Source organism: Phycodurus eques, chromosome 14 (genome assembly GCF_024500275.1).
Source record: "Phycodurus eques isolate BA_2022a chromosome 14, UOR_Pequ_1.1, whole genome shotgun sequence".
Classification (NCBI taxonomy): Eukaryota; Metazoa; Chordata; class Actinopteri; order Syngnathiformes; family Syngnathidae; genus Phycodurus; species Phycodurus eques.
Window position 1 is genome coordinate 3,605,731 of NC_084538.1, and position 18,940 is coordinate 3,624,670.

Below are 18,940 nucleotides of genomic sequence, written 5' to 3' on the forward strand. Positions count from 1 at the left end.
GTAAGAGGTCAAATTGGACGCTATCTCCACAAGCTAACAATGAAAGCTAACTTCGAAAGCTGTGGTCTTCCTTAACTCTAAAATTAACATCAGAATCTAACGTTAGAGGTCAAAATCTGTTTCAAGCCAACACTGGAAGCTAAGGCTGAAGCTAACGTTGCTCTTAATCAACTCATAGGGGTAACGTTGGACGCTAATGTAGGATGCTAACATTAATTGAACATTGAACCATGTTAGTGCAACTTTTTTTTTTATGATAAACTTAATATATTACAATATATTGTAGGCATTCTACAATGAGAGCATATTATGGGGGGTTGCATTTAATCGGACAATGATTTTTAATTTTTAAGTTTTTTTTTTTTTAATTTGTTTTCCAGAATTCTTTAAAACCTATGTGTCAAGTGTTGAACGCATGAGGAGGCACACACAGAGACGCACACATCAGTGAAAAAGTAAAAAACTATCATTTAATTGACATGTCTGTCTTACTGAACATGTCCATGTTGTTATGGCAGTGAACGTTTTCAATTCAACCTCAAACACTTAGCGATACAAAAAAAAAACTAAAACTAATCTGGCTTCAAGTAATGCCCAAAAAGACACAAACGCACACATATGGGAAGATTACATTATATATGCTGATCATTATGTCATAACCCGCCTGCTACCAATGGAGAGATGCTCTATCATCGCTGAGAGTCCTCACTCTGTCGCTCAGTTTTTTTTTTTTGTTTGTTTCTTTTTTTAGAAAGGTTTTGTTGGTCCCACACCTGCTGGACCGATACAGTGATGATGCACTAGGACGACACACGCGCACTCTTTCACACATACACACACGCTCTATCAGGCCTGACACGCCCTCTCTCTCTCGCTCTTAAAAATGTACACACACACACTCACAGACACACAAGAAATCTCTGGGTGGGGGGTAAATAAAACGGCGACGACAACCTATGGCTTGGGATTTTACAGAAGCGCTGCAGAGTTGTCTTTGAACACACCGTGGAAGTTTTGTCGGGTCACACTAAGTGCTAGCGACGCTAAATGTCAGTCAAGTGCTTCGATGTGACGGTTGCTTGCACAGCGATATGGTAAAAAGGGAACTATGGGGGTGTGGCATGGCAGTATGGGAGGGGGGGTCCTATTGCCTTCAGAATGGTGTATGATGGGAAAGCTTGAGAGAGAGACAAACACCCACGCACACACACGCGCACACAGGCACGATACACGAGGGTTTGGCATGCCCACGCTAGTCCAATTACTGCGCATTTTCCACCACAGAAGAAAGCAGCTGCCATGGTTGCGCCTCCTTCAGGAGGCCAGGTGTGGCGAGCAGCCGAAACATTCAATGAGCACCGGAAAAAAACAAAAAAAATAAGAAAAGTCTGGCCCACCTCCTGGCGGGGTTCAGCCAATGAGCAGCTCCAGGCTGTCCTCGTAGGCGGGGTCCCTCGGCGGGCTGCTGGCCGACAGGAAGGCGGTGGCTACCGGGGCGCCGGTCGCCGTGGCGACGTTGAGCAGGGTGCCGGCACGGAGGCCGCTGCCCGCCGGGCTGCGGAGAGCGGCGGCCGCCGTGATGCTGGTGAGGTTGATGCCCAGCGTGAGCCGCGTCTGCTCCAGCGCCTTCTCGGGCACGGCGAACGCCTCCAGCTTCTTCTCGCCGTTGGCCATGTAAGAGTTCTGGCAGCCGCGGCAGATGCAGTCCAGGCAAGCCTGCAGACAGTGACGACCACAAACATTCATTTCTTGGTAACGATAGTCACAGTATTAGAAAAAAAGATATAAAACAGAAAAAAAAAAGGTTTTTAAGGCCCAAAATCATTTTAAAAATGTATCCATCCATTTTCTACACAGCTTAACTTCACAGGTAGGATTTTTTTTAATGAAAAAAGATTCTAGTAAAGTTAAAAAAAAAGTTCGTAATGTGAAAAAATAAAAAAGTCGAAAGAAACTATTACATTTTTGCATGGGTGGGGGTGGGTCAGCTTTTACAAGCTAAAAACAAACTTATTTTGACTATTATTTTTTACTATGGATGAAAAATAATGGGATGAAAATTCAAAGGAATCAGAACAAAATAATTCTAATGGCTGAAAATATCTGGGTGCTTACATGTAGAAATATAAATTTTAATAAAACATTTGGGGGGAGAATGTGAATTGGTCATATTCTCACCTTTCGATTAGAGTAACAGGGGCAGCGCTGCCCCCTGCAGGTCAGCACCGACGGGTTCTGGGTGGCACGTCCGCACTTGCAGCCTTTCTTTTCCACAGGCTTCTTGTATGGGGGCCGCGCGGGCGCGGGGGGCACCAGGCAACCGGAGAGCTGCAGCCGCTGCTCTTTGCTGCGCTCCTTGCTCTTGCCGCCCGAACGGGCCTTCTTCTTGGCGGCCAGCTCTCCGTGCTTGCGGGCACCCTTGCCGTGGTGGTGGTGGTGATGGTGATGGTGGTGGCGGGCGGGTTTGGGAGGCGCCCCGTTGTAGAGGGACGAGTAGGCGTGCGGCGGCGTGACGAAGGAAGGCGCAGCGGCGTGCTGAGCGTGCGGTGACGTCGGCCCCTGCAGGATGGAGGCGATGGGGAGCGGCCTCACCTGCTCGCGGTCGCTCTCCGATCGCGAGCGCTTGCGTTTGTGGCGCGATGACGACGGGGAGGAAGGTGAGGTAGGAAGAGGAGGAGGAAGAGTCGGAGGAGGGAACACTGGGGTCACCGCCATGTGAGTCCTTTCCGTGTGCAACTGCGTGTAGTTGTGGGCGGCATCCAGCTGCAGGTACATGTGGGCGTGCCGGTCCGGGGGGCCGACAGTGGGCGGCTGGAGGGGGTCCAGAGTCTGGAGGACCTCCTCTACGCTAAGGAGAAGCACCTCGCCCTCCTCCAGCTCCCTGCCGCCCGGTGCGGGGGCAAAGGCTCCGGCGGGGAAGGCTCCAGTGGGATAGGCTCCGGGGGCGAAGGCTCCGGCAGTGAAGGGTCCGGTGGTGAGACTCAACTCCAGAGTGGCCGTGTCAGATACGGGGAGGCCCTCCGGTTGGGGCTGCGGTAGAGTCTCCTCCATCAGCTCGCACACTTCCAGCTCGGGCGAAGACGGCTCCAGGTTTTCCAGGAGTGCCCCGTTGCACCCCCCCGGCTCTGGGTAGAGCTCACCGGGTACCTGCAGCTTCTTGGTCTGGGTGGACGACTCGGCAGCGGAGGCTTCCAGCTCCAACTCGCCGTCCTCCACGGCATCACCGTCCACCAACCCACCATCCACCAACTCATTGTCCAACAGTTTGCGACCCGCCAACTCGCCGTCCTCCGCCGGCTCACCGTCCAACAACTCGCTGTCCTCAACAGGTTCGCTGTCCACCAAGTCGCCATCCACAGTTCCTACACATTTTAAATGTCAAAATTCAATTTCTTTTCCAGACCCTTATAATCAGACTTCTCAGTAAAATATATATATATATATATATATATATATATATATATATATATATACACACACACACACACACACACACACACACACTAAATTTGTGACATTTGAGTAACTATGAAACCAAATTTGCAGAAGACTGTAAGTAGGTAGTTAGTAAACCTGGAACAATTAGGGCTTGGACTCGCCGTCTTAATCCCCATTCGCTATCCACATTAACAGTAACGAATGACAAGCAAATCGCAATTGAATCATTACTCTTTGTGCAGTAAGTCAAAATGGCAGCGGTCGTGAACAACAGACGAAAATGCGGCTTTGGAGCTCTTGTCAGAATAATGTACGCAATATTAATCTTGTATTCGATTCAAACGTGAAAATGATGAGTCTGGATTCGTCCGCCCCCCCCAAGAAAACTCGCGAGTCAATCCGAATGACCACTGATTCGCTCGTAGCTCTAGTAACGATACAGTATCTAAGACGAAAATGGCGATACCTTTTGAGACACGAAACCCGTGTCACCTTTAAAATGGCAGAACCACATGGTGCCCATTCAAACTCCCAAGGTTTGTGCCAGCCATATGAACTCACAGTAGGGATGGACTCTGCTATGGACTACATTTTTTGTTTAATAAACCAAAACATGGCCTTACTGCGGTTAATGGCTTCCCCCAAATTATTAGAGCAGTTGATTTATTCTCTGTACCTCAGTAATGTTTGTTTGCCTCTTCCAATAAAAAAGCACAAAACCCTCTTTGAAATATCGGATACAAGCTGTCGGAATGTTTTGTGTCCAGAACCACGGTACCCGGAGCTATCCCTACTCAAGTGGCCATCCCTTACGAATACAAATCCATCTATCAAATACAATTCCATACGTTTCCATACTTTCCATACTTGTGCAGGAACCCTGGGTGTCCGGTGACTCTGCGTCCTCTACGGGTGCTAACAGCGCCTCCTCCAGCAGCGCCATGAGCTCGGCGTTGGCGCTGACGCAAGGCAGCAGGGCCGAGTGCGCCACGTAGACGCACAGCTTCCGGTAGAGCTGCACCAGCAGGGACAGCTGCTTGTCCTCCCGGAAGCCGGCTGCGTCCCGGCAGCGGCTGCAGGCCGCCCTGCCCGCCGTCGTCTTCCGGCCCCGGCAGCCCAGACACACGTGGTGCGGACAGCCGGGGTGCGGCGCCGACACCGGGTCCCGTACCAGCTCGCCTGGACAACAACAAATACTCGTTCAAAGTAGAAGCGCAGCCATCAAACATTTTTTTAATCGAGTATTCCACCAATTAATCGAGTAATCAGACAGAAATTGATTTTGCATTATTAAGCACAATAACAAGTGCATGTGAGGTATTATTTCGCCATCCTCACATTCTACTGTCGTATCTGTGACTTGGGGTGTTGTATGGCTTAAAAAGGCGAGGGATGCGGATGTCAGCGAATGAGAGTGGAGAGTCGGCTGGCTTTTGACCGGCTAACCTATGCATTTTGCTTTTTCTTCGGCACTGGAAACAAATGCCTTGTATGTTTTTGACATACTTGGCAAATGATGATTCTGACTTCGGTTAAGCAAGCAACAAATGATTAACTTTGGCTGTTTATTTGCTTCGTCTTTGCCTTTTTCTACAACTTATTTCAAGAGATAGACTCCCGCTGTAATGGATGACATCATCATACCACTTGTGACTGCAGTTCAATGAGAATCAAAGGATTCATATTTGCTTTTTTATTTTGCTTTTTTTTTTAAGGACGCCTATTCCAAAAGATGGACCCCTCCCATCATGGATGATGCCCTCTTGGTAAATGTGACTTCAGTCCAGCAAGCATCAATTATTAACGTTCGCATTTGGCTTTTTCTTTAGCTTCCCGGCGATACTTATTCCAAAATCAAACACCCGCCTGTGTGTGTGTCAAGAAGTGCCTTTCCTCACTCTAATAACTGCTTGGTAAGATTAAATAGTATCAACACTGGTACCGCAAAAAAAGCTAACGAAAACCTACAGATCCTTTTGATACAATTCTTGTACTGGCTCTCATTAGATTCTGCAGGTGAACCATATGTAGTGAGGAGACATTTTATCCCACAACTTAAAGCAGTTCTAATGTGTAATAACATAATAACATGTCTATGGCATGATTTCATCAAAATAGCCAAAGGCCTAAGAATTAGACATTTATACAGCATTTTTCTAGCAATGGTGAAATGGGCTCATTTTATGCACAAATCTATCACGCCATGAGCCGGCCCTCATCCCGCCCCCCACATACTGTTGGGCCAATGGCGAGTCCCACTTTCCTCAGAATGACAACCACAGGTGTATTACTTTTTCCACACAGGGCCAGGTGACTTTTTTTTTTTTTTCCCCACACTAAATGAAATCACCATGTAAAAACACAATTTTCAGTTCCGGTGGGTTATATTTGTCTAAAATGTGCATTTGTAGGATGATCTTAAAAATTACAGCGGGGAAACGATGCAAAAAAATATATATATAATAACTGTACGTAAACAAGAGTGGGAGACATGACAGGGGCTCGGCCTCGGTTGCCACGGCGACGACAAATCGTATCAAGCGCAGCCACACTCACGCCCACCGACGGTTAGATATTAAAAAAAAAAAAAAACACCGATATGACGATTCTCATTCAAGTGCCGCTTACCACAGACGAGACAAGCCAGCGACTGTCGGAAGAAGGGCAGCAGCGTGTACATGTCCGAGAAGGTGTGCGGCTGCCGCGGGTCACACTGCAGCACGGCCCGGCTGGCGGACACGTACAGGGCGGCCGCGTTGACCGGGTTCATAGCCGCCTCTCTGGGAAAGGAATATCCAAAGGATGCAGAGGGGCTACTGAGGCTATTTTTTATTTTTTATTAGTCCAGTGACGGGGTGGAAAGGAAGCAGCAAGCTGGGGAGTTTTGCGTCCACATATGAATTAAGTGGTCACTACAGCGGGGAAGCTAACGTGCTAACAGCGTTAGCATCCCCGGTCGGCGTGCGTCAGTGCGCACAAATAAATAAATATCAGCGTTCTTTAATGAAAACATTCACACGCACGTCGTCATAAGTGATCACATTATTACTCCGACAAGCTGGGGGAACTTTCTTCAAAGGATTAGCATCGTGTGACCGAGTCTAGCTTGTTAGCTTAGCTACCTAGCTCGCTCGCGGTGGTGTCCGCGGCAAGTTGCCTCGCGCCAGAAGACGCTCGACTCGGCCATAAAGACCAACGATTTCAATAAAATGGAAAAAGGTCGCTTAATTGTGGTCAAAAAAAGAGCGTCGAGGCAGTACTTTGGTGGCTAAATAGACTCGGTTAGCAATTAGCTAACAGGTACGAGGCGCGCGCTCCATGTAAACAAAGCTAAAGTTAGCATCGTTAGCTAATTCCCACAAAAAAAAAAAAAAAGCTGCTTCCCCCTGGGCTGCCTTGTAGGTAGGGTGGGTCTGGATGTTAGTTGATGCCGCGGTGGTGGCTCCTTCCGCGCAATACACCGTAACAGGCGGCCGGTGAAAGCACGCATTCAGCTCGCTGTGCCTTATGAGAATTTCATCAATCGTTGGATTTTCACTTCCTCGGAAGGAAGCCCTTCTCTCCAAGGATGTAGCTTTCCTCGCTCGACACGAGCGGAACTCACGCGATATTTGGACACAGTTACCGTGGTTACCGTTTTGCGGTGGGGGGGGGGGGGGCGTAAGTGGGAAGAAGCTCTTCAGCCTCGTCACAGTGCCCCCTTTGGATACTATTGCACACTGCTTTAATAATGGACACTTTAAAATTTAAATAAAGTACAGTAATCCAATAATTTATGTACACCTCCTCTCTTGCACGCCGCAGACAGACCCCTCTGAAATTACCCTTTTTCCATTTCTGGGGTGACATTACAGACCACCACCGCAATAAATGCGATTCACGATATAAAAAATACCCTATTTAACACGCCGTAGGCATGTTATTTTTTAGCATTTACGGCACTTATTTTTAAGGCATTTTAACACACTTTAAAAATAATACAAACACATATATTGAGAGAGGCGGCACGGTGGACGACTGCCCGAAGATAGTTGGGATAGGTTCCAGCACTCCCCCGACCCTTGTGTGGATAAGCGGCTCAGAAAATGGATGGATGGATGGATATTGAGAGAGAACAAGAGCGTTGTATAATAAAAACAACGAACGAACATCTTGGCAAAATAACAGAAGTCCCGCCTTGTCCAGTTCCCTCCTTCAACTCAATTGGTGAAGAAAGAACGCCCCTCGCTCGCCATTGGCTCATTTGACCCGCCTGTCATTTCGGCTTGCAATCGGTCACCGGAGAGAACACGCGCAGCCAATATGGCGGCCTACAGTGTTGCTCGGCGGACTCGCGGCTTGTTCGACGGCTTGCGGCTGTCGTTTAGGAGTCTGGCGCCGGTCAAACACGGCGCACCGGTGCTCCAGACGAACCGCTGCTACTCGGTCAGCAACCTGTCCGTGAGGGAACGCATTGAGAAGAAACGCAAGGCGGCGCTGGCCGGGGGAGGTCAGAAGAGGATCGACGCCCAACACAAACGGGTGAGAACACTTCTCGGCTAACTTTTAGTTTTCGTTGACCTCAACGCAGCGCCATGTTTCGAGTTGTCACTTAAATGCATCGGTATAGCTAGCAGGGTACTTATTCTGGGCAAACTGTGTACAGAATGCAGTGTGTAAATGTGATACCATCTCTGCGGTCATTTGATCACAAAACAAAAATCACAATCAGATGCTAAAGACATTTATGTGGTGACGTAGCTAAAAAAAAAAAAAGGTACAAATGAAAGTTAGAAACCTGTGGAGTTTTTCACTTCACTGGTAAAAAATTAGACCCCCCCACCCCCCCAAAAAAACTAAACACGTATAGAGGTTTCCACTTCTGTGACACTGGTGACATAAAAAAAAATCCAAAAAAACAACAACTTGGTTTTCCACTTCTATGGCGAAGTCACCCCTCTCAAACAATCTAAATAAATCGCTTAAGATAATTGTGGCGTTTTTCCACTTCTGTGGTGACATCACCAAAAAATAATAAGCTCAAGAGATTTGTTTGTTTTCCACGTGGAGTGACTCCTTTCGATGCTCACTGAGCTGAAGTCTACGTACATTTGCATTCCATTCCCTGTTCGACGGTTATGGTGACTCTTGAGCCATCGTCGGTGCGCTTCTGGGGTTACAAGCCGCAAAAAAAAAAAAAAAAAAAAAGTCTGGTCCTGCAGGGCAAGCTGACGGCTCGGGAGCGAGTGGCGCTCCTGCTGGACGCCGAGTCCTTCGTGGAGTCGGACATGTTCGTGGAGCACCGCTGCACCGACTTCGGCATGGAGCAGGATCAAAACAAGGTCATCGTCGTTATTGTCTTGTCCTCGCCTACATCTTCCTGTGTGTGTGATGTCACTTCCCGTCTTCCGTCTCCAGTTCCCCGGCGACAGCGTGGTGACGGGGAGCGGCAGGATCAACGGGCGCTTAGTGTACGTGTTCAGTCAGGTGAGTGTTAGAACGGCGGGCTGTGACTCTACCACTTTTTGGAAGGTTCATTTGAACAAACTTGTTGATTTGTGCAATCTAGTATAGTGTATAACTGTATGCAATTATTTGAAAAACAATGGTCAAATAAATGGAATAATACAAAATGCAAAAAAAAGATTGTGTTAATTTTGTGGGGGAATAAGTCTGCTAACTAAATGCTAATGCTAACACAGAAGAAACACCAAAGGGTGGGCTAACGAATAGCATGTTGCGTTGTTGCAACACTTTAAACAACGGATACAAGCAGTGGAGCAACGCATATAGACAGGTAATAATACTCACAGGCATATTCTTTATCCTCTGCGAAAAACGACTAATATTACTGCCGTACTGAGGAGCTGCACGCGCACAATGTAATTACTAAAATAAATCAGAAATAAATGCAGGAAATTAATATGAGTCAGGTATGTGACTCTTTAATGTAACGTGATGTTTGCATTCAGGATTTCACGGTGTTTGGCGGCAGTCTGTCTGGAGCTCACGCGCAGAAGATCTGCAAGGTAAACGCTCGCTAAGGAGGATTTCTAGCGGACGTGTTGTCTTTGATTAAATGTGTGCGCGTCGTGCATGTTGTTCAGATCATGGACCAGGCCGTGATGGTGGGCGCGCCCGTCATTGGCCTCAACGACTCCGGGGGCGCTCGCATCCAAGAGGGCGTGGAGTCTCTGGCGGGATACGCAGACATATTCCTGGTAAAGTAGACGCCACCCAGTCACCAATAAAAAGTCAGACTCCATAATTGACTTTTCGTTAATAAAGCTTGATATTATTACTCAATATTATAAACGTTTTAAAATGAATGCAAAATAATTGAAATTGTATTAATACAATCTTTTTGTAATGTTATTGTTAAACATTTGTGGAAAATTCTAAAGTGTGTGTATTGTTGTTTACATTTAAAAAATATGACTCATTTGTTGAAATAAAACTAAATACCAAATGAAAGTACATAAAGCAAAAAATAAAATACTTTTAAAAACAAATGTAGACAATTTATAGGGAAAAAAGTACATAATTTACTACAATATAGTAGTCGTTTGTTTATCACAGGACTTAGATTCCAGAACCCCCCGCGAGACACAAAACTGCAAAGCAGCCACCGTATATTTGTTTTATAATTTATATACAGTATATTTGAACACTTTATGCATATTAACAATGCAAAATATGCATGGGAGGTGGAGGTACTTTTTTTTGGGGTCCTTGTGGGGTCAGCATCCTCATTATACACTGTAGTGTGTGGCTTTAAGAGGCGGGGCCTGGCCTGTTGTGTGACGTGTCAGTGGCTCAGGATAGCGGCGGGGTCTTAAGTAGCTAACCATTAGCCAGTCTGCGTGTTGAGTCCCTCTGCGCGTCAGTTGTGCAGCATATGAATGTGTGTATACCATATATTTTTTAATGACTCTCTGCTATTGAGTATATGTGGAAAGACATTTTTGGGGGTTGAGGGGGGGGAAGTGGTTTATTGTACAAACAGCAAAACCACAACATGGGACAATTTCATTCCCTATAATGGCGCTTTTGTTGACTTTACAATGCATGAGGAAAATCCAGAAGATGCCTCACAAGTAAAGCATCCATGATGATAAATGTCTATTTTTTCGGGGGGACGGACGGACGTACGTGATTGTCTGGATTTTTTTCAGAGGAACGTGACGGCGTCCGGGGTGGTCCCTCAGATCTCCCTCATCATGGGACCTTGTGCGGGCGGCGCAGTCTACTCGCCCGCCCTGACGGACTTCACCTTCATGGTCAAGGTGAGGGAGATAATGTCCTACTTGGTCATTCATCCATTTTAGCGATTAATTCAATTTTGTCAGGAACATTTTTTAGTTTTGTAGCACAAATATATGCTTAAATCGTGCATACAAACATTTGTTCTCAGGTCCGATATACTTTTATTTGTATCCGCCTTAATTAATATCAAAACACTTTCTTCACCTGAGCCATGGCGCGAACCATTATCCTCATCTATTGAATAATCGAGAACATTTCTACACACGTATTAATGAATGAGGCCCATTGTCATATGCTCTTTATATAAATGGAGAGAAAAATCATGTTTGAGTTTATTTTAGGTTAAATTGTTGAACATGTGAAATTTCAATTCATTAAAGAACATGTTTGTCTTTCCAAGAGGAACAACATTTTTCACCTTATCTGTTAAAGACAAAATATTTCTATTATTGCTGTAGAAGTTGATGCTGGGATGGGCTGCTCGGTTTCGAAACTTGTTTGGTATCAGGAGAAATAAAGGAAAGCAAAAAACTAAAGTAACATTTCTTTTGAATAATGTAATTCTCATGGTTGGGAATTGATTAAAGTTGCTTTTTTTGTTTGTGTGTGTTTAAGAGAGATTTTATTTAAGGACCATATTGCCCAGCCCTAACCACTGCAAAATCCTTTGTTCTTGTTGTTGACTCGGCCATTGTGGACGCACAGGACACGTCGTACCTGTTCATCACGGGTCCCGATGTGGTCAAGTCCGTCACCAATGAAGACGTTACGCAGGAGGAGCTGGGCGGGGCCAAGACACACACCACCGTGTCCGGTCAGTAAACTCGGCTGTCTTCGTCCTTGTTCCTTTGAACTTCTGTGGAAATTGGGAGTGTCGGTTGTGGTTCTTTCTCCAGGCGTGGCGCATCGAGCGTTCGAGAATGACGTGGAGGCTCTTTTGCACCTGAGGCATTTCTTCAACTTCCTGCCGCTAAGCAATCAGGACGCGGCGCCTGTCAGGGAGTGTCACGACTCCAGGTAGACAAAACTAAGGAAATGAGTCCAAAATCATTACAACTTTCTAAAGATTATAAGTGTATATTGTATCATGGCTAAGATTTTATCTCCTGGATATGGTCGGGTTCCCCGAATACAAAATCGCAATCTCGATTTGTTGCCAAGAAGATTTTGTGGGGCCCAATTGTTTGTGCCTTATAAGGAAATTACCAGGTCAGATGGATTTTAGTAGGAATTGCACACACAGACTTGACCTGAACTGTAAACATAGCATATAGTGCCATCTGCTGGACGTGGTTACAAAATCTCTTGTTTTTCCCCTGTCCTTTCAGCGAGCGCCTGGTCCCGATGCTGGACACAATCGTCCCGTTGGAATCCACAAAGGCCTACGACATGTTGGACATCATCCGCGCTGTGAGTGGCCAACACAACAACAGGACACGATCATGGGAAATAAAATGGCGTTAACCGGTGACTAGATGGCAGTGATGGGAAGTAGCGTTATCTGTATTTGGGTCATTATTTTACGATGACTTTTTACCTTTACTCGCTACATTTGAAAACTGATATCTGTACTTTCTACTCCTACTCAAAATCGGCTGGTTATATATTTTTTTAAATCTCCATTCATACGTTATTTTTACTGAAGTATCAGTACTTCTACTTAAGTACATAGTGTGAGTAGTTTTGCCACCTTTACTAGATAGCGGATGAGCGAGAATTCTTTGAGATCATGCCCGACTACGCCAAAAACATTGTGGTGGGATTTGCGCGCATGAACGGGCGCACGGTGGGCATCGTGGGCAACCAGCCCAAAGTGGCCTCCGGTGAGTCAGTACCGTCGCACCATCGTCGTACAAGTAGAGTTCGTTTGCAATATTTTTGTTATTTTGGCGGTTAGGCTGCCTGGACATTAACTCGTCAGTGAAGGGCGCTCGCTTCGTGCGCTTCTGCGACGCCTTCAACATACCCATCGTGACCTTCGTGGACGTGCCGGGCTTCCTGCCGGGCACGTCTCAAGAGTACGGCGGCATCATCCGCCACGGAGCCAAGCTGCTGTTCGCCTTCGCAGAGGCCACTGTGCCCAAGATCACCATCATCACCAGGAAGGTGGGGGGCCAAATGTTATGTTTACATTGGCCCATCTGGAGCAGATCCATAGCATGTCATAAGAGGAAATTCTATTAATTTATTGGATTTTTGGGGGGGGCGTAAAAATTCATTTATGATCAATAGATGTAATATTTTGAGAACTATTTTGATTTAGGGTGATCATTATTTATTGTTCAAAATAAATTTTGTGAGAAGAATTATTAGAATATTGACAGGTGATACATAATTTGGGGGAAACTATATTTTTTTTAGCAATGGTAAAATTAATATTTTGGAAAACTTTAGATCTCTTAGAATGATCATTTAATGTGAATTTTAATTAACTATTACAATGTATTAGTTTTTTTTTAAAGAAATACATGCATATTTTTAGAGACTGGATTAATTTTTAAATATTTGGTGACCTACATTAAATATTGGGAAGGCTTAGGTATTTTTGGGAGATAATTTGAAATTCGAATTGGAGCTTCAGATTCAGATTTTTTTAGGCACAATACAAATTATTTTTTAAACAATGCTGAATAAATTCCTAGTTAGGAGAACTTCATAGTCTTGATAAACACACTTGCCACGTTTCAGGCTTACGGTGGCGCGTACGACGTGATGAGCTCCAAACACCTGAGAGGAGACGTCAACTACGCTTGGCCCACGGCTGAAGTGGCCGTCATGGGCGCCAAGGTACGAAGCAATCGGTCACCCAACTAGAACCTCTGAACTTTAATCGGGGTTAATCGGAGGCACATTAAATGGTGGCTGTTGTGTGTGGACTCCCACTAAACGTGAGTTTGAACTGGTTAATTCTGAGCGCAGCCACATCCCCTGAAAGAGGAGGCTGTGCACACTCGTGCAACCATATTATCGGAGTTATTTATACCCCCCACCCCTCTTTTTTTAAAATCCACTGTACTTGTGTGTGTGTGTGTTAGGGAGCAGTTCAGATCATCTTCAGAGGGAAGGAGAACCAGGCCGAGGCCGAAGCGGAATATGTGGACAAGTTTGCCAACCCTTTCCCCGCTGCAGTCAGAGGTAACACCAAATTTAAGCCATCTCCTTTTAAGCAGTAGTCAACGGTATTGTTTTTTTGTTTAATTTGATCAAGGTGTGGCTTATCAACATTTAATGGCTATATCATTGGAAAACAAATTTAATCCAGGATGATGTATCAAAAACTAAAGGCAAGGTCATATTTTGACGAATTTACCACTTAATTCCTTTTTAATTATGATTGCATTTTTTTGGACAGTAATAAAATGAACTATAAATAGTTTTCAAACATTTCTATAATTTGTTAAATTATAAATCATTGAATATACTCTGGGGAACTATTTAGTAGATTTTGTTTGGGTGATAAATGAATATTTTGGGGACTTTTTTTTTTTTTTTTTTTACTGTAATTTAAAAATGAACAAAAATATTACATTGCTTATTTTAGATTAATATTTGGGTGTACCCCGCCTCCTGCCCGATGCTAGCTGGGATAGGCTCCAGCATGCCCGCGACCCTAGTAAGGAGAAGCGGCTCAGAAAATGGATGGATTTTCAAAATTTACAAGAATTTATTTGGTTAACACTTCCATCAAATTAATTTGTCGACCACAATAGTTTAACATTTTAGGGACTTAATATAGAATCATTTGGACAAAACCTATTTTGTATTTTAATATTTTAGGTAACTTGATTTTTATTCATTAAACTATTTTGATAATAATGAAATACAGTATTATTTAAACATTTTTGGAGCTGAACACAATCTCTCCCTTATTTCCACGGCAGGTTTCGTGGACGACATCATCGAGCCGTCCAGCACGCGCAAGAGGATCTGCCGCGACCTGGAAGTGCTAGCTAGTAAGAAGCAGGTCAACCCCTGGAAGAAGCACGCCAACATTCCTCTATAAAACATCACACTGTTGTTTTTTCCCTCCCTGCCACGCCACTGGAAGCCTGGAGTGTATAAAACATAAGCAGGTCAATCCCGGATTGCATCTGTACAATTTGTCAAGGACATTCTTGTCAATATCAACTGATGCATTTCATTTATTTTATCAATATTTTGTGTTAGTTTTGTTTTTGTTTTTTTTCCCGTCCAACCTTCAGTTTCACTCCGTGTTTGGCTTTAGGTCAAGCAGAGATGATGGTGCCTTTTTAAACCGCAATACAATAAATAATGGACTTGGAACAAAAAGGGCTGCTATGAATCGTATTGTTTTTTTTTCCGTAGAACAAAGTATTTGCGGTCTTTCTGTAATGTCCTAAGATGGCACACAAACCACCTGTTCCTTTCAAGACTCCATGATAGCGGAGGAGTAGCTAGCAATATGATTCCGGTAGATGTCCGACAGGACGGTGAGGCTCCGTACCGGAGAAAGCAGGGGGTTTAACATGTTACGATGATACATTGAAAGGTCCGCATCGCTATTGGCAGTGGATGTAGTTAACAGCTGCTCAATGTCAGCTATGACAAGTAGTTGTTTGTGATATATGTAGTTTAAAAATGGGCGCTTTCAAGAAAACAATTTGTTTTGTGTGCAAAATCAAAACAACTGAATTGATTATACATTTTATTTTCTTAAAAAGAATTGAAGGTCGACAAACAAACAAAAAACTCGTCTTTTTGGAGTACCTTTGGCCTCCGTGGACCGTTGTGATATTTATACAAGCAAAACCCGAAGACGCATTCAAACAACATACGTGACGCACCGACACAGGTCAACACTGTCCGCTACGGTGACGAAGCGACAGCAAATACTGAAGCAGTGACGGGGGGCGGAGGGGGGGGAGGAAAAAAAGGTGAGACGGGGAAGAAGATCTGGAAGAGAATGTTTAGTATGTAGGCCACCATTTGGCAACAAACGAGAATACACATTCGAGAAGAAAACGCTGTACAAACAAACACTTGTTTTTAAAACTTTTAGTACTAAAGCTACAGAATTCAAAATGTCTTTTTGTTGTTTTTACTTTAGAAAAAGTTACTTGTGTGCAGAGTTAACTCCGAGATGGGAACAGGATGGCGGAGGGGACGAGTGATAAGAGCACAGATATAGAACATGTAGAGTTGACGTCCACTCTTTGAATTGAACTGGATGGACCAAAGTGCGACACAGGGGACGTGAAGGAAGGGAACGGGGCTGTACAGAGTGGAACACCTGGGGAACGCTTTTTCAGACTGTCCGGGCAAGGAAGAAGAGGTGGATCAGGTGTCCAGAGGTGAAGTACTTGTACAATACCTTCTTCGTAAAAGACCGATTGACAGCTCACGTGGATCGACCCCCACCACCGCTGTTTACGTCCTGATTAGGAGCCGCCATTTTTTGTTTTTTTGTTTTGTTTTTTAAACCATTGTCATCAGAACATGGGCATGCTGAACCCCTGCAAAGACACACGCACAGTTAACACAAACATTCAAATTTAAAAAAAACATTACAGAAAATTTTGACATTTCTTGTCGTAAGTCACGGCACCACTGTATATATATATTTTTAAATTTTATAACAACTTTATTCATGTGATTAGCTCTTTGACAATTGGACTTGTGAAAATGTTTTCCTGCCCAATAAAGGCCTCCTAAGATGATTTTATTTTTTTCTTAACATAACCCGTGCCTAGTGCATTTATCTTACGAATTGCTTACCGACTCGTCCTCAATCATGGCTGCGGAGTCAAAGAAGTCCGGTCTTAGTTCCGCCCTCTCCCGTCTGTTCCTCGATGGAGGCTAGTGGGGTTTAGGAAAAGACAAAACAAAAACAACAACTCAAACATACATGAAGACAAAGAATAAAATGGCACAATCAAGCACGGCAGCGAACAGGGCCGTCACTGACCAGGTCGATAACCATGGTGTCTTCAAACTCCTCGTTCATGTCCTCCAGCTGGCCTCGCGACGACATCATCACGTCCTCGAAGATGGGCTCGGCGTCATCCTCCATCAACCCGCGCCTGAAGCCATGCGCATTTATTACGCCCACGTAGCCACTACATTACACCACAAATATGCTGTCTAAAGAAGTCTAAAGTGATTTCGTAATTAATCGTAACAATTGTTAGTAAAGCGGTATCTGGCTTGTTACTTGTGATCGCATATGATCCAAGTAAACACTTGTTTATACAATTAGAGGGATGTCACTAAAAGGTTATCCCGAGCGATTATTCTGCTGTGTGTTAATCGATAATCGGGCCTAATTTGAGCATTTCCCCCGCTTTCAATTAAAGGCCTGATTATCAGATGTTTCAAAGGTCATCCTGACTGATTATGCTGCGGTGTGGGGTGTCTTACGAGAGGTTTTTTTCTCCGGCATGTGCTCAAAAACGGTCGCGTGGACAGTTGTAAATGTTAAACCTGTGCAATATTTACGATTCAAATCATTCAGCGTGTGATCAACACCAAGTTTGGCCGAACCACAGCCTCCGTGACTGTGACCTGAAACGGAATGATAGCCAATCAGGAAGCTTGGAAGCAGGAAGCTGGCGCTTTTGCCGGACACAAATAGAGGAGTGTTCGTATAACGTCTCTCACCCAAATAAAAATGACAAGAAGAGTTTGTAACAGCAACCATATAAACTAAGAGTTGGACTAGCATCTTCTATTTCTTTGTCTTATAGTATTTTTTTCTCCTTTGTATTTTCCTGCAGTCTGTACGCCCTGTGGCACCATGCTAACTTTTACAGGTCAGCCTTTGTACTACGACAGACTTCTGATTTGGGGCTACACACTGTGTAGTGTACCGTGTTGACCACAACACATTTGCCATTTTTTTCCTCTTCCCGTGTGGGCTTGTGCACATTTAAAAAATCGGTTAAGATGTTAAAAAATGAGTGTGTGTGTGCCCCGCTTTAGTATGACAACAGCTGCCATCCAAGTCAGCCTTGTGTGCTTTCCAGTGTTTGTTACAGTAATATAGAAAGCATGTAGTGACTTTGTGTTGTGTTGCAGTCCGACTTACACAGTCTGTCGGACACCCTGATTGCTGCGTGACTTGATGTAGTTCATGGCCGCCCGGTCCTTCCTGGTCACCTCCTCCATCTTCTGCTGGCCGAGCCACGACATCTGCATCTGAGGGCTGAAGGCGCCGAGGAGTTAAACGGACACGCGAATGGTGCGTCAATGATCTGCAGGCCGGCGTCTGCGCTCACTTGTGTACGAAGTCGTTTTCCGACCCGGGTTCCGAGTCAGGGTCGGGCATGTGTTCCGCGGGTCTGTTCTCTCGGAGGACGGTGGAGGTAAGCTGAGGGGTTTGCAGCGCGCCGGGTGTCTGCAGGGTGTCGTTGCGCATCAGCCACGAGCCCTCCACGCTGCTCTCCTCTGCAATGACAAAACAAACATTGAACATTGCCAAAAGGCACGGTGGCCATTTAGACGTTGCAAAAGCAGTAATTTTTCCCGATTGGCAAACTCGAGCTGCCTTCAGTTCACCCTGGCTGGTCCTTGGTTGGAAGTTATGATGGCCTTGCTCCCCACTTTGAACAAAAGCAATCGGCATTGATGGTCGTCCTCTTGTCTTCCAGGGTTGCTGTCGGGCATTTCAGCCCTTGATTATGTCTACATGTGTACCGTCCCTGGGAGAGGCTTACTTGGCATCCTGTAAGGATGTGTCGGAGTGTAGCTAGTGTTGAGCATAGGGGGCGCGATGGATCTTCGCCCAGCCACTGGTTGAAACTTTCCGGGGGGGGGGGGGGGGGGGGGGGGAGAAGGACGTCATTTGTGGCACGAATGAGGAAACGTATCTTATTCGCCTCCATCTCCAAACTGACCGTACGCTTTTCTACTCTTTCCCATCTCATCCACTGGCTCCGTTTGGCCTGCGATACTTCCTTGGCACACCTGTTGGACTCCTGCGGTCGCTGGACTTCGACAACAACCAGCTTCTTACTTTCTTTCAATGCTCCAGCTAGCACTAGTTATCCATCCGTTTATTGTGTATAGGTAACGATATGGTATCAAAACTGAAACTCGCCATACTCCAAGAAACGAACCTGTGGCAGAACTGTGACTTTTAACTCCCACGATTTGTGCCTCCAATCCAGATACAGCCATATGAGCTAACAGTACTATGAAACTGAATAGAATAACAATTATTATTAGTAATATTAAGTTAATTTAAAGAAAACGCAAGCCTAGACTGATGATTAATTTCTTCAGCAAGCCTCCTCTAACT

General features: G+C 45.1%; 3 protein-coding genes across 4 annotated transcripts in view; 1 reads left to right on the forward strand and 2 right to left on the reverse strand.

The window, feature by feature from the left end:
- Window positions 1–583: 583 nt before the first annotated feature.
- LOC133412408 (E3 ubiquitin-protein ligase MSL2-like) lies at window positions 584–7,038 on the reverse strand. 2 transcript variants are annotated; one of them, XM_061695573.1, is made up of 4 exons: window positions 6,067–7,038; window positions 4,306–4,617; window positions 2,179–3,362; window positions 584–1,716 (listed from the first exon to the last, which is right to left on the reverse strand). In XM_061695573.1, exons 1-4 carry the CDS (start codon window positions 6,206–6,208, stop codon window positions 1,411–1,413), a joined length of 1,944 nt encoding a protein of 647 aa, XP_061551557.1. In that variant the 5' UTR covers window positions 6,209–7,038; the 3' UTR covers window positions 584–1,410. The 2 variants fall into 2 exon arrangements, with proteins under 2 accessions (XP_061551557.1, XP_061551556.1); XM_061695572.1 differs by having other exon boundaries at window positions 4,297–4,617.
- A 102-nt stretch (window positions 7,039–7,140) lies between these two features.
- Window positions 7,141–14,971, forward strand: pccb (propionyl-CoA carboxylase subunit beta). The gene is made up of 14 exons (XM_061695574.1): window positions 7,141–7,959; window positions 8,640–8,759; window positions 8,836–8,904; window positions 9,390–9,446; window positions 9,525–9,638; window positions 10,593–10,703; window positions 11,389–11,497; window positions 11,580–11,700; window positions 12,012–12,093; window positions 12,383–12,506; window positions 12,581–12,789; window positions 13,372–13,470; window positions 13,719–13,818; window positions 14,565–14,971. The coding sequence occupies exons 1-14, from the start codon at window positions 7,741–7,743 to the stop codon at window positions 14,684–14,686; spliced, it is 1,656 nt and encodes a 551-aa protein (XP_061551558.1). The 5' UTR covers window positions 7,141–7,740; the 3' UTR covers window positions 14,687–14,971.
- Window positions 14,972–15,230: 259 nt separating this feature from the next.
- Window positions 15,231–18,940, reverse strand: part of stag1a (STAG1 cohesin complex component a) — a 37,035-nt gene continuing 33,325 nt past the window's right edge. Inside the window, exons 28-32 of the mRNA XM_061695571.1 lie at window positions 17,919–18,087; window positions 17,729–17,845; window positions 16,610–16,724; window positions 16,420–16,500; window positions 15,231–16,157 (exon numbers count right to left, since the gene is read on the reverse strand). Of these exons, the coding sequence (XP_061551555.1) occupies window positions 16,134–16,157; window positions 16,420–16,500; window positions 16,610–16,724; window positions 17,729–17,845; window positions 17,919–18,087 (506 nt within the window). The 3' untranslated portion in view covers window positions 15,231–16,133. The remainder of the gene's footprint in view (window positions 16,158–16,419; window positions 16,501–16,609; window positions 16,725–17,728; window positions 17,846–17,918; window positions 18,088–18,940) is intronic.